Consider the following 13,546-nt stretch of genomic DNA (forward strand, 5'->3'; position numbering starts at 1 on the left):
GATTTTTTTTTTTACATAGCCCATCTGTTGACACAGAAGAGAAGACCACCGGAGAAGGAAAAAAAGACAAAGCTATAGAGGAAAAAAGGGCATGAATATATCCCAGAAGCAAGAAAAACCTTTGATAAATCTTCTCCTTACATATAAGTAAAAGACTGCATCACAAGAGCATACATGAAGTTTTCAAGTTTAAATAAATAGATATTTATCATAAAAACTAAAACAGGAAACATTTATGGCTGTGCTATCCCAAAAAATCTCTCATATTTCTGAGGCTTCTAGATAAATGTAGTAGGAGGGCTACAAAGATGATCAGAGGGCTGGAGCACCTCTCCTATGGAAAAAGGCTGAAAGAGCTGGGGCTGTTCAGCCTGGAGAAGAGAAGGCTCTGGGGTGACCTCACTGCAGCCTTTCAGTACTTAAAGGGATGTTACAAAAAAGATGGAGAAGGACTCTTTACTTGGGTAGATAATGGTAGGACAAGGGGGAATGGGCTTAAACTAAAAGAGGACAGGTTTAGACTAGACATTAGGAGGAAATTCTTCACTGTACGGGTAGCAAGACACCGCAGCAGGTTGCCCACAGAAGCTGTGGATGCCCCGTCCCTGGAGGGTTCAAGGCCAGGCTGGATGGGGCCTTGGCCAACCTGATCTAGGGGGTGGCATCCCTGCCTACGGCAGGGGGTTGGAGGTAGATAATCTTTAATGTCCCTTCCAACCCAAGCTATTCTACGGTTTCACATGATTAGTGTGGTGATAATCAACACCAGTATGCTCTAGCCTCTTCTCAAGTGTGAATTATGAATTAAAAGCCAGTCTGTGAAGTTTTGCATTTTTCAACATACGGCTCCATATTTTTTAATTATTATTTTTTATTTATTTTTTAACTTACTATTCCCTCCGCAAATTTAGATAGGCCAGCCCTCTGTGGCCCAGGTGTGTGGCTTTTATGTATTTCCTGGGTGTACCTCATGTCCCACAGGAATTATGCACTGGAATTACCAAAAATCCCACTTACTAATACACTTCTCATCTAGCCAGTGACTTCCCTGTACTATTATTCTATGATTCTACCACTATCTTCTCCCTTGTGTTTACAAAATAAGTTTTGGCAGACAACCCCCCCCCCCCCCCCGATATGAACACACTTGCAACTCTTTCTCAGCATCCTACCAGCTAAAAGCCTAAAACCAGCTGGTCAAGGGGAATTCAGTTCTGGACTCAGTGAATTACCTGGGAAAAGGCTCTAGCTAGATGGATGTCATTAAGACGTACAGAGCTTGGAACAGTGAGTGTGCGATTCTTAGACATGAAACAGGAGGACAATTACTTCAGAAGCAAAGTGAACCCTAACATCTGCTACCTGCAGAAATCTATGAATGGCATTCAGCAACAAAAACCCTAAGAACAAGTCAAAAACAATGGAATTATTTCTGAACTCAGACACTGTACTGAGCCTCTTCAGTAGTGGTGGCAGCAGAGCAGCATCTCTAAGTTGTAAGTGCCATCTAGCGGCTGTTATAATCCTGCAGGGTAACATCAGAAAATCTTAAGGTTATTTTAAGGTTACTTCAAGGCTTTTCAGGTTGGAGTTATCTAATATATTTATATTTATAATTATATTACTGCAGGAACACAGAGTATATTAGCACTGAAATGAACTCACCTAAATCTGCTATGCAGCACTGTCCATTTTTCTTGACGAGGATATTTTTGCTCTTCAAGTCCCGATGAGAAATGGCAGGCTTCCCCTGGGTTCCAAATATCTCAATGTGCAAATGTGCAAGACCACTAGCTATGGACAGTACTATTCGCAGGCAGCTGACAGTGTCCAGGGTAGTGAGCTGCAGGTAGTCATACAGAGACCCCATTTCATGGTAGTGGGTAATTAACCACAGCTGGGTACTTGAATTTCTGGAAGTCATATCAGATGCAATAAAACCTAGAGTAAATAAATAAAATAAATAAATAAAATAAATAAATAAAATAAATAAATAAATAAATAAATAAATAAAGGAGAGAGGAAGAAAAAAGATGGACAGAGCTCCTTCAAGACTCTCCTGAGAAAAGAATCAATACTACTAGTCCTCTCCTGTAATTTAAAACTTAATTTAATTAAAACTTGTCCTCCATCATACTGCACTGAAAACAGACTGCAGGTTATTACCATGATGGAAAAAAGAGATTATTTATTCTGAAACTCTAACTCAAGCCTAAACACAAGAATATCCATATCCTATTTTTTTTCAGACAGTCACACCAAACAATTACTTGCCAGGACCACACATATTTTAAAACCTTTTTTCAAGTATTTGGTTTTTTTTTTGTTTGTTTGTTTCTACTCTCCCCCCTTCTCTTCCCTTCCAAAGGACTTGGCAGGTTTAGCTTCCAGTTAAAGAAACCACCAGGTAGTAGCACATCTGCTGTTGTCCACTCAACAGGATTACACTGCAAAGCAGCAATAAAATTTCATTTCTTATTCGAGGACAAGTAGCAGCCAGTGTAAGCTTCTGAGAAAAAGTTTAGAAGTGTTTTCATGTAAGCTTCAAATCTGAGACAGACAATATATGTTGTACCAGCTTCACATTTACATTCAAGGTGAGTCTCTGGAGCACTTCAACAATCAGCCTTCACATGTCAGAAGCTTACTGTCCCTATAGGAAATGTCACACCCTTCAAATCAAACAGATTGAAAAAAGCACGTCTCACCACAGCAACAACTTCCACTCCAGTGATCTGATTGTTTAAAAGGCCACACAGGGATGGCTGCAGCCTGACCTCTGAGACTGCTCCAGCCTCCAAATGCCGGATCTCCTTAACTGCACACCGGCCCACAACAGAGCAGCAGATGGCTAAGGAGAGCTTGGCAGCACCAGGAGATTAGCCTACCAAAAATAGCAGTAGGAGCAGCTCTACTTCAAACCGGTGCGCACATTACTTCCACAGTGAAGCACTTCTGCCTTACTAGGCAGAGCACCTTTACACATCACAGCTGTATCTCAGTGATTTTCTAGAAACGAAGAAAGGAATTTCTTTACTGAGCCCATGAACCTCAGCACTGTCTTAAAACTGAACCTAATATCCAGGCGTAGCTCCCTTCCTGTTACCTCTGAATTTGAGTAGGCACACTGCTGGTCACAACATCTTTAGCTGGGAAGCAGCCGAAGTTTTACTCTCAAGACGGAGAAACAAATCATGTTTATTAAAAGCCCACATATGACATTTGTCAGAAAGAACACCCACTACTTTCTCTCCTAGGAGTCAGATTTCTCCACAATGAGACACTTTTGTAATCTGCGATATTGTTTAATATTGCATCTAAAAAAATTCTATAAAATAGCCAACAAATTTGACAGTTATCAAGAAAGACTGAACACAAACAGAGGAACATGGGAAGTGTGTAACGTAATTTCAGCCAAGTTAGTTGCTCTCTGGGGAAGGAAAGTTCAATAACTCACATTTCAGGAGGCCACTAAATTATTTTTGTAGTAACAAAGGAATTGCTTCAGGAAACAGAGAAACATCTAGCAGGGTAAGCTACAGAGCCACGGAATATTCTCAGTCAGGAAACAAGAAGAAGGAGCCCAAGTAAAACTGACTGAACTAAGACAAATTGTGAGTGAGGTAAAGCCAGTAAACAGAAGACAAGGTGTTACTTTTATTTGTAAGTGTGGCACACCAAAGGTGGCTGTCTCTACCAGGACTCAAAACGGCTATTTAAGCTTCAGCCACAGTTCACACAACAAAAGCAGCCCTTTTCTAAGCTCTTGGAACTGAGCACACAAGGTACGAAGGATGCAGATTAAAAATCATCACACGTTATCTTGTTTCCTTGCAAATATATATTGAAGTTTAAACTTCAATTATAGTTTAAATTAAACACCAACGACAACTTACCAGTTTGACCCAATCTCTGAGCAGAACAGTTACATTAAACAGCGAATAATGAATTCATACCACAGTTTATTCAGGCACAAGAAAAAAGATTCAAATATTTAAGTCTCCTTGTAAACTCCCACCCACTCTTTCTCCCAGTTAAACTAAAGTTACAACAAAATCAGACACACTCTAACTTTTCCACCTACATACTGCACAACACCCTACTTTGCCATTTTGCTACCCCACAACAAGAGCTGCAAGGCTGAATTCTTAGCATGAGGGTCTGTGGCACCTCCCTTCATCTCTATATCCTATGCTGCCAACAATGAACCGATCTCGTTGATCATCTCTTGCAAGACTATTTCTGCAGAACAATGAATCATGGCTGCTGAGACACTTCCTCGTTATGGGACGCAGATTTTAGCACTTTCCTGGAAGTCTCCCCCCTTAAAAAATTTCCTTCAACCATTTAATGCAAATACAGGAGTCAACTCCTGAAGACTGCGAGATATGTGACAAATTTGCAGTACTTTACAAGTTAACTGTTCAGTTATGTCACCTTTATGAGCAACATAAATATGGTTGTTCTACTCACCTAAAATGTTTTCATGCCGCAGCAATACAGTGTTGTACAATTCAGTTTCCCTGAACCAGGATTTTTCATCCCTAGAAGAGAAGATCTTCACAGCAACATTTTCTCCTTGCCACTGACCCCTCCAGACTTCGCCATAACGTCCCTTTCCTGGTCAGTAAAAATACACAGTGATTAACAGTTGTGAACTATAAATCCTTACAGGGCAGACTGGGTGAATTTAGTCTAAATAACAGCACCACAAAACTTTGTATTCGTTACCCTCCTTTGTCTTCTATAATATTAACGGGACAATACGTAAAGACATATGCCATTAAACCCAAACAAGTTTCTAACAAGCATGAGCTTGCTGTCAGTATGCATAAATACTTAGGCACACGTACACACACGGGAAATATCGTGTGTTATTTGTAGCACAGCTGAATAAGGCTACAGGACACAGCTAAAATTTTATTTTCTCTACAACCCAACATAATTGCCTGTTTGCCTCTAAAATTTTCCACAATGCATTCTGTGCAATAATTCCTTTTCCGCTTTGTCTAGAAAGAAAATAGCACTTCACATACAATTCCCTGAAGCAAGGTTACCTCAGCCTCACGATGCTGAAAACAGCCAATAAATTTATACAAATATACCAAGGAATTCTGAAGTCAGGAGGACAGAAGAAACGTATACACACACACACACACCACAGACCATAACCAAAACATCAATCAGGTGGGGATCAGTACACACTGTCTGCACGCCAAGCAAATAGTTTAAAATAACATATGAAAGTATTAAATGCCCATCAGCAAAGCAACATCCCAGAGCAGGCACAATGGAAAAGTTTCTGGTCGTCATCATCTTCATGGCAGCTGGAATACAATAGCCTGAGCGTTCACATGCAATGCATTCTGTTGGATTTGACAACTATAAACATCCAAATTCTGCCCATCATCGCTGTGCCATTCAGTGTTCCTTAAAGGCTCATATCAATAAGCAGCAGATAAAACCAAATGAACAGAGATACCCATCACTTGATGTCTCAATGCAGTCAACCCAGAAGAGAATTCCTGCACAGGCACTTTTATCTCCTCCTGCTATATAGGCTAAAACACGTGGTCTCTGGAAATACCACCAGCCTTGAGTTACCTCAGGAGCAGGCATAATTCCAAGGAGAGACAGACAGACGGACACACACACCTCCATACTGCAGGCTAGGTACCTCTTAAGATAATCATGCATATCATATTCTACAGTTTCTGATGAGGAGAAGTTACACAACCACCCAGGATGTACACTAAGATTTAACGCAAGCGTGAACATGTGTGCCTACTCACTACATACCAGGAGCCAGAAGCAAAGAGACACTGGCAAAATGTAGACCAAGTCTCTACAGACTCACCACAATTCAGTCACTGTAGTCTCGGGCTTAATTTAAGACCCTGACAAGTTCGAACTTTTAGTGACTTACAAGAACATCTTAAATGCTTCCAAGTTCAAGTCACTGAAGAAGCAGCATAAAACATTTAAAATGTGGTGTTTTTTTTTCCCCACCTAAAAGATTCAATCATTATCACACCTCCTCCATCTCTCTTGCACCAGTACAGCATCAAGGCTCAATGTTGCTGCCACAGGACACCTTTGACCCAAGTGCTTCCTAAAATTACTAAGTTCAATTTTAACACTATTCAATTAATACATACATGCTGAAGAAAAATGTAATAGACCCTTAAAGTTAACACAAGTTCTGCAAAAAAAAAGTAGACTCAAAAGAGTTTTAGGGAACAATTACTAGGAATTATTTATTCTTAATTAAAAAGAAACGAGAAAAAGCTGCTCTCTTTTGGGAGGGACAGAACAGCAACAATACATCATTGCACACTCCCAAAGCAACGCTGCAGAGCAAGTAAGCTACAAAACATATCGGAAAGACAGATATTTTGAGACTAATATTTGATAGTCTCAAAGTCCTTCTGAAACCACTGTTAAGAGTGGAAGGCTGCAGCAAGGAGTATCAGAGACACAAGCCAACTCTGTAACCTGCGTAAAATGAGGGTTTGGTCCCGTGGCTCTAGGATCCTTGCAGGAACTGAAAGTCAGGGCCCCCTGGTGAAGTCAGGATGGTGAAAACTGCCTTTTCCTTGACTCCCTGTTGTCAGAACATTCACAAAGGAGTACAAGACTCCCATGGTAATGCCTTCTTCAGCCTGAGAAGACTTAAATGATGTGGATTTATGTTCCAATTCTAATCACACATTTTCAAAATGCTATTTTAGCTACGTTGCTTGGTACTTCAACTCCAGATCCAAAGTCCAAATGATGTTTTTCCAGTTCTAAAGCTAATTCTAACACCATTTAATGAGTCAAAAGCGTTTGACGCTTTCAGACTACAAATGGATCTTACTTTTCTTAAATTATGGTTTATATAGCTTATAAAGTGCCCAAACATGCCTAGTTTGTGTTTTCCAGACAAAACTTACTGAACAAATGTCAATTTTTTCCATATAAAGCACAGATTATATTTGCCACTCTCTTCTGCACAGATATGAAAGGATTTTTTTCACCCCACTTACCAAAAAGAAATATATCCTGCAAGCTGAAGCATGAAAAGTTTCACATGTTATACACACAACTGAGAAAATGGTAATTAGGATGCAAGATAGTTTTCTACCTGCATTTGTTACCAAGACTCAGCACTAGACACGAACAAGACTTCTACTAACCTACACACTCTACAAGTGTGATCTGGCGAGCCACCGTTCTTTGCACCAAGAAAGGAAGTCCAGAACCACTTCCAGATGTGCAGGAATGGTCCAATAAATCCTGTTCAAAAGGAAAATCAGAAGATGGAAAACAGGGTAGTTCATGTTGTAATTTAAACATACAAAGGTAAACCTCTTCACAGGACAGGTTAAGTTAAAGCTTACCAGTATCTCAATGTCTCTGGTGATACTGTTTGGCCACTCAGGACCAAGATATACTGTTGCCACCACTGTACAGATGGGCAGAGAACACTCTTCGCAAGGTTTTACCATCAGAGGGACCATACCATGCACAAAAAAAGAAGAGAAGGGGACCTACAACTTACGCATAACCAGTTTCTCTTGGAAATCTTATGGACAACACAACAAGGAACAGCAAACAAATAAAGCCTTGTCTCATTCTCAGATTTCTTATGTCTCTTATTTTGCATTACAGCACAATTTCTTTCCAAACAAGCTTTGTTTGTTTTAAGAAGAATTAAATAACATTTACTGCCTGTGAACCTGGAAGCTCACTTGCAGCATACAAGCTATCCCCTATTAGGAGATTCTGCTCACACTTTTTTCAGCACTTTGTCCTTTCACTTAGCTTATGACGATCTCTTGACTCTGTATGTCACTTATCCGCCAAAGAAAAACAGCATTTGCTTTTGAACATTCATGCAGACTTCTCCCATTCTTCCAGTTCCCTGTGGTTTCTCCCTGTTAAAGAGGACTAGAAAGGCACAGCACCACAGATGTGCTTTTACTAATCAGAGCTCAGGTCATGTCCCATCCCTATTGATCTGAGGTATTGGGGATTCTCAAAGTCTGCTTTATGCATCCCTGTGAATAGACATGCATTGGAAAGCCACTGAGAACTTTTAACTTTTTTACTAAAAAAACAACCAAACAAAAACCCCTGCCACAGCTAGAAGTTCAGAACCGAAACGTGCAATATGACTTGCTTCTTCAATGCCTTTGTAATATCTGGCCTGCAAACATACACTGGAGCTCAGCTTCCTGCTTGGTTGAAGCACTTGGGCAGGGAGGGCAAGCTTCAGTTTTTAAGCACACATTTAAGGCCACTGCCTCTAAGAGGCTGAAGATTTGCTTAACCATTTTGCTCACCCTCAACCAGAGGGCAGCAAAAAGCTTCCACACTGAAGCTGCTCCACCAGGTGGTGGCACCCAGCACCCAAAACTGAAACCCTCCTGGAGGAGGGCTGTCCTCTTCGCTCACTCCTCATTCTGCCCCCTACCCAGTACCATTACGCCTTCCTAATGGCCTCCTCAGCTCAGCTGCCAGGCATACGCCCCTCCCTCCTCACACATGAACTATCTTTTTAAAATCTTAAGTTTCTGAAGTGGCTCAAAAGAGAACTCCAAGCATGCCTGTGACACTACAGCAGTTCCTCTGATAAATTTCAAGTCCCCTGCAAACTAAAACTTCTTTTAAAAAAAAACATAATTCAAGTAGTTAGTTGTAATTCTCCTTCATTAAAACAGCTGAACCACAGCAGATGAATACACCCTCAAAAAAACTCATCCTGTAGTAGATAAATCGTGGAAGATTTACCATTAATTTATCAATTAAATTATCATTTATCACTAAATCATTAGGAAGAAATTCTTCACTCAGAGGGTGGCGAGGCCCTGGAGAAGGTTGCCCACAGAAGCTGTGGATGCCCTATCCCTGGAGGGTTAAGGCCAGGCTGGATGGGGCCCTGGGCAACCTGACCTAGTGGGAGGTGTCCCTGCCCATGGCAGGGGGTTGGAACTAGATGATCTTGTGGGTGCCCTGTATTACTGGACTTCTTCTTTAAAAACAAAAATAGGATAGAAAAGCATAAGCATAATCAACTGTAATATTCCCAGCAAACTGCACTACCAGGCTTCAGCTAGATCCAGTGAAATCCCATTTCTCTTAACAATTTTTTAATGAGTGCTCAAGAGAAAGATCATTTAAGAGTGACTGGAGACCACTATTTTGCTTTCTAATATGAACTGAGAGCTCATTTTCCTTCCTGCTTGTATCAGAAAGAGGCAAAAACTTATCTACAACAATGACTGTAAAAACAAGATTTCAGGAGGCCCCCACTCTTTACATTCTCCATGAGGAAGCTTAGGGCTGTATTCATTACACTATGGAGACTAATCCTACATGTAAGCGAACCTGATGTGTAACAAAACTAGAGATTTAAAGCACACAATGGAGAAGAAAAATCTTGACCGAAGACTTAGATGGTGCTTAGATGAACATTTACAGACAAGGAACTATCAAATTTTTTTTTTTTTAAACACGTCAACATCCAAGAGGCACAGCAGTGACACTACAATCATAAAGCTACAAGGGTTTGACAGCTGTGAACAAAACTGCTCCATTAAACAAAACAACTTACAGTTAGCAACTTTTTCTACTTCTTTTGAAAGGAATTTGATTTATTCTTCCCAGGCTTTAATCACTGTTTTCAAGGAACATTAAATGACAAAGTGTGAAAGGTCTGCAAATGGAATGGAAATGGCCTTGCACTGATAAGAGAGCCAGTAAAAGCTGGAAGTCAGTGCTTAAAGACAGAATCAGTTGTACGTATGCCTGGTTTGTGGTGAACACATCAAAACTGACTGTTTTAAAAACAGAGAATCAAGCCTTTTGGGCTAAATAAAGAGAGCCAGAGACATTTTAAAAATTGCCAAGTATAGCTGATATATGGCCAACCTCAAGCAGAACAGCAGGGCAGTAGCATGAAGCTGCTGCAGTTTACAGTGTACTTGATCCTGCAGTTATCAGGGTGGCCACTGTAAGGTCCCTACAGACCAGTACCTTATCTCTGATCATACCCCAAAGCAATGTCCTTTTATTACAGTACTAGTCATGGAGTGAATTGGGTTATTAGGTATAACATAAAATCACAGAATGGTTTGGGTTGGAAGGGACGTCAAAGCCCACCCAGTGCCATCCCCTGCCATGGGCTAGGACCTCCCAACAGCCCAGGCTGCCCAAATCCCATCCGGCCTGGCTTTGGGCACCCTCAGGGCTGGGATAGCCTCAGCTCCTCTGGGCAGCCTGTGCCAGTGCATAATCACCCTCTGAGTAAAGAATTTCTTCCTAACATCTAATCTAAACCCGCCCTCTTTTAGTTTAAAGCCGTTACCCCTTGTCCTATCACCACATTCCCTGACAGTCCCTCTCCATATGGAGAAGTATATAGGGACTTTGGGGTATTTGAGTGTTAGGCTATTGTAAGTGGAGTGAATTAGAAGCAAGTGTGGGAGCACTGTAACATACATGAGATACTTTCCTCTAATGCCCTTCCAACCTCCAAGCACATTAATGTCAGGGACGGGACCCCCTCTGCAGGATTTTTGGGGGCTTCTTTCAGTGGTTAGTTTTCTGTTTTGTGTGATCAGAAACATACAGTCTTCTCATCCTGTTTCGTTGAACGTATACAGACCTGCAGCATTCTAGAAAAATCTTTGGTCCAATGGAACTCCTTGCCAGTTACCACTTTGTCACACCACCTTCCACATTTTTATCCTTGCTTATTTGATGTCTCCCCCCATCATTATACTGCAGAGGGTGGAAAACTAATTCCTATCCATCTTCTGCAGTGCATCTCTCCATACTACACCCTTTCAGGAGAAGCAGGTCCTTCCTGGATGAAACGCTGGTTTACTTGCTCCCTACACAGACTATTTCAGAAATGCATACTGGGGTCATCCAGATGACTGGGAGTCTGACTACTATCAGTTTTAACTTACTCTTCCTCAAAAAAGAATTTTACACCTGCTCCAGTGGTATCCCTTACTGACCGTCTCAAATGTATTTGTCAGGACACACTATCCTGTGATGAAAGCAATTCTTCTAGCTCTTATTCACAGCAGTATTTTCTAGAAACATCTCTGCCCCAAAAACAGAAATGCAAGAAAGTTTCCAGCTCCCCAGAATAGATTTTTTTTAGTGGTCCCATAGATCCATCTTCCTTTTAAGAAATGCCCACAGCTGGGTCTGCAAAGCAGTTGTCAACTTCAGTGTGAGTAGGTGCAGCAGTTTTCTGTGGTATGTTTCTGGACATAGTCAAAACTGCTCCCCTAACTGGGGGTAACCAACACTTTCTAGCAAAGACGAAGAAACTGAATATGGAGTTTCCTTAAGTAAGGAATAACCTTCTTTCTCCCACTAAGAGAATTACAGTCAAAAACACAAAGAAAGTAGCCATCCAATGTATATAGCAGCATATTGTTAAAAGCATTTGTTTTGGACTTTTTTTTTTCCTCCTTTAGCCACTTTTCAACTCTTTGGTGAAGGTATGTTATGGAGCAGAAGCACCAACAAGGGAAATACTTCCGAAACTCTTAATGTTTGAAGAAGCTCTAAAGATTTTATCTGAGAAATATAAAGAGGAGAGAATTTCTCATCTATCCATGAGGGGATAGATGAGAGGGTTTGGAAGCGAAGAAAAGGTCATATTTTTACCGTGCATAAAGATTACTTACTGCCAATGTACTGTCCCCAACATTTGATGCAATGAGTCCCTCAATTGTGCCATACTCTGCATCTCTAGAATTTAGCCTCTCCATATGGCTTTTCTGTATTCTCCGGATGATCAGCACAGCTACCGCAGAAAAAAATATCAACACTATCACAGGAGCCAGTATAACAATAATTAGTGTTTCCATGCTGTAACCTGCAGCTTCTCCTTGAAGGGTTTGCCCTTGGAAAGGAAAGAACAAAAAAAGTTTGAGAACTCCCAGAGAATGAATGTCTTTTTACAACCAGTAGTGCTGAGAACATTTAACTCGGTAGCCACCCAGACTAGAAGAGAGGTTGGTCCTAACACAGCCAAAGTTCTGTTCTGCAGTTCTACTACAGTGACTCCTTGCACAACTGCCAGAACTACCCCGGCCCCTCCAGATCAAATCCCACATATGAAAGGGGAATTAGCAACCACAGCCTGCTTACAGTCTGCAGCTCAGCTCTGCACTTCAACTCCCACCATTCACTCAGCAATACAGATTACTCAACCTATGGACATCAGATGTATGCCAGCAGACTCCAAGACGGAGAATGAAAGTAGGAAGAGACTCACTGTGTTGTTTAAACCCTGATTTTCACTAGCACAGAAGCTATCTCACTCCCATTACATCAGATCAAAGCTAACCATTTTTCTTTCTCAAAATTCATTATATAAATTAACCTCTCACCTTTAGAAGAGGGCAACTGTGCAGTGATATTCATATTGCACAGGTATCCTTGGCAGCACTCGACTGCTTGGTCAGGAGATGGTGGTGTTTTGCACGTCATTTTCCCTTGTTCGTAGACTTGGAAGCAGCCTTTCTGGTAAACCTTAGCACCATCATTAATGCTTAGAGAAGCAAAACATTGCTGGCCTTGGCAACGATCTCCATTCCCACAGGACATGCCCTCACACACACATTCGTAGTGGACCATATTCAGCTTCAGCTCGTCGTCTGTAAAAAATAGAGAGTTGAGAAAGAAACACCATCATACTCTTTTAGTTTCACATATTTAGTGATAACAGTTATTTGACAATAAAATCTTCTGTTTAAGGGAAGAAATATCACTTGCAATTAGCACTGAAGAGCCGCCAAGTAGGAGCTAATGATACTGATTTATCTGTTTCAGCAAGACAGAAGTATGAGCTTGCACCATCAAAGAAATACCAATCTCATCTGTCCCACTCCAAGCATTCAAATTTCCAGAGTTCAATGACATTTAACATTGCCTCACACATGTGCGCATGACTTCAGGTATCCAGTACAGGAGGGTCATCTACACAGGAACATTCAGCAGAGAAAAACTAACAGTGTAAATTTAAAGCAGATTTGCTAAACCACATTGTATGTCTATATGGAAATGTTTTTTCTCAAGTATTCTCGAAATGACTAACTAAACCAAATTAAGGCCATTTAAATTCCCAGTAGACACAGCAAAACAGGGCTTGGTGGGTTTAATTAGCTTGCCTGAACAGTAAATTTGGAACAACTCCCCCAAGAAGACAAGCCTTTGAGAAGTAGCTTGCGAACCTGAATAACCACGGACATAAAAAGCAAACAAAAGCAGTACATACTATCAGCAAGTACACTGCATCCCTTCCAACTCTAAATGCTAAGAAAGTGGAAGAACTTTCAAGAAAAAAATAGTATAAAGTTGGAGACTTTTCTTTCAAGTATCATCAGCAAAACGTCCAGAGACCCTCAGCTGTAAAAAAACAGTGCCCCTGCGCAGAGCTGCGCACACGGCTGTTCTCAGGAATGGCATGTGCCTTTAACACACCTCCCAGAACACCTGGTCATTTTGGTCTTTGACTAAAGGAGAGCACACCTCT

The 13,546-nt window shown here is 41.0% G+C and overlaps 1 protein-coding gene across 1 annotated transcript in view; it reads right to left on the reverse strand.

Moving 5' to 3' along the window:
• ACVR1 (activin A receptor type 1) overlaps window positions 1-13,546 on the reverse strand; it is a 64,862-nt gene that overhangs the window by 14,919 nt on the left and 36,397 nt on the right. The window contains exons 3-7 of the mRNA XM_035566050.2: window positions 12,402-12,668; window positions 11,694-11,911; window positions 7,179-7,278; window positions 4,474-4,620; window positions 1,666-1,941 (exon numbers count right to left, since the gene is read on the reverse strand). Of these exons, the coding sequence (XP_035421943.1) occupies window positions 1,666-1,941; window positions 4,474-4,620; window positions 7,179-7,278; window positions 11,694-11,911; window positions 12,402-12,668 (1,008 nt within the window). The remainder of the gene's footprint in view (window positions 1-1,665; window positions 1,942-4,473; window positions 4,621-7,178; window positions 7,279-11,693; window positions 11,912-12,401; window positions 12,669-13,546) is intronic.

The sequence above is a fragment of the Cygnus atratus genome, chromosome 6 (assembly GCF_013377495.2).
Source record: "Cygnus atratus isolate AKBS03 ecotype Queensland, Australia chromosome 6, CAtr_DNAZoo_HiC_assembly, whole genome shotgun sequence".
Classification (NCBI taxonomy): domain Eukaryota; kingdom Metazoa; phylum Chordata; class Aves; order Anseriformes; family Anatidae; genus Cygnus; species Cygnus atratus.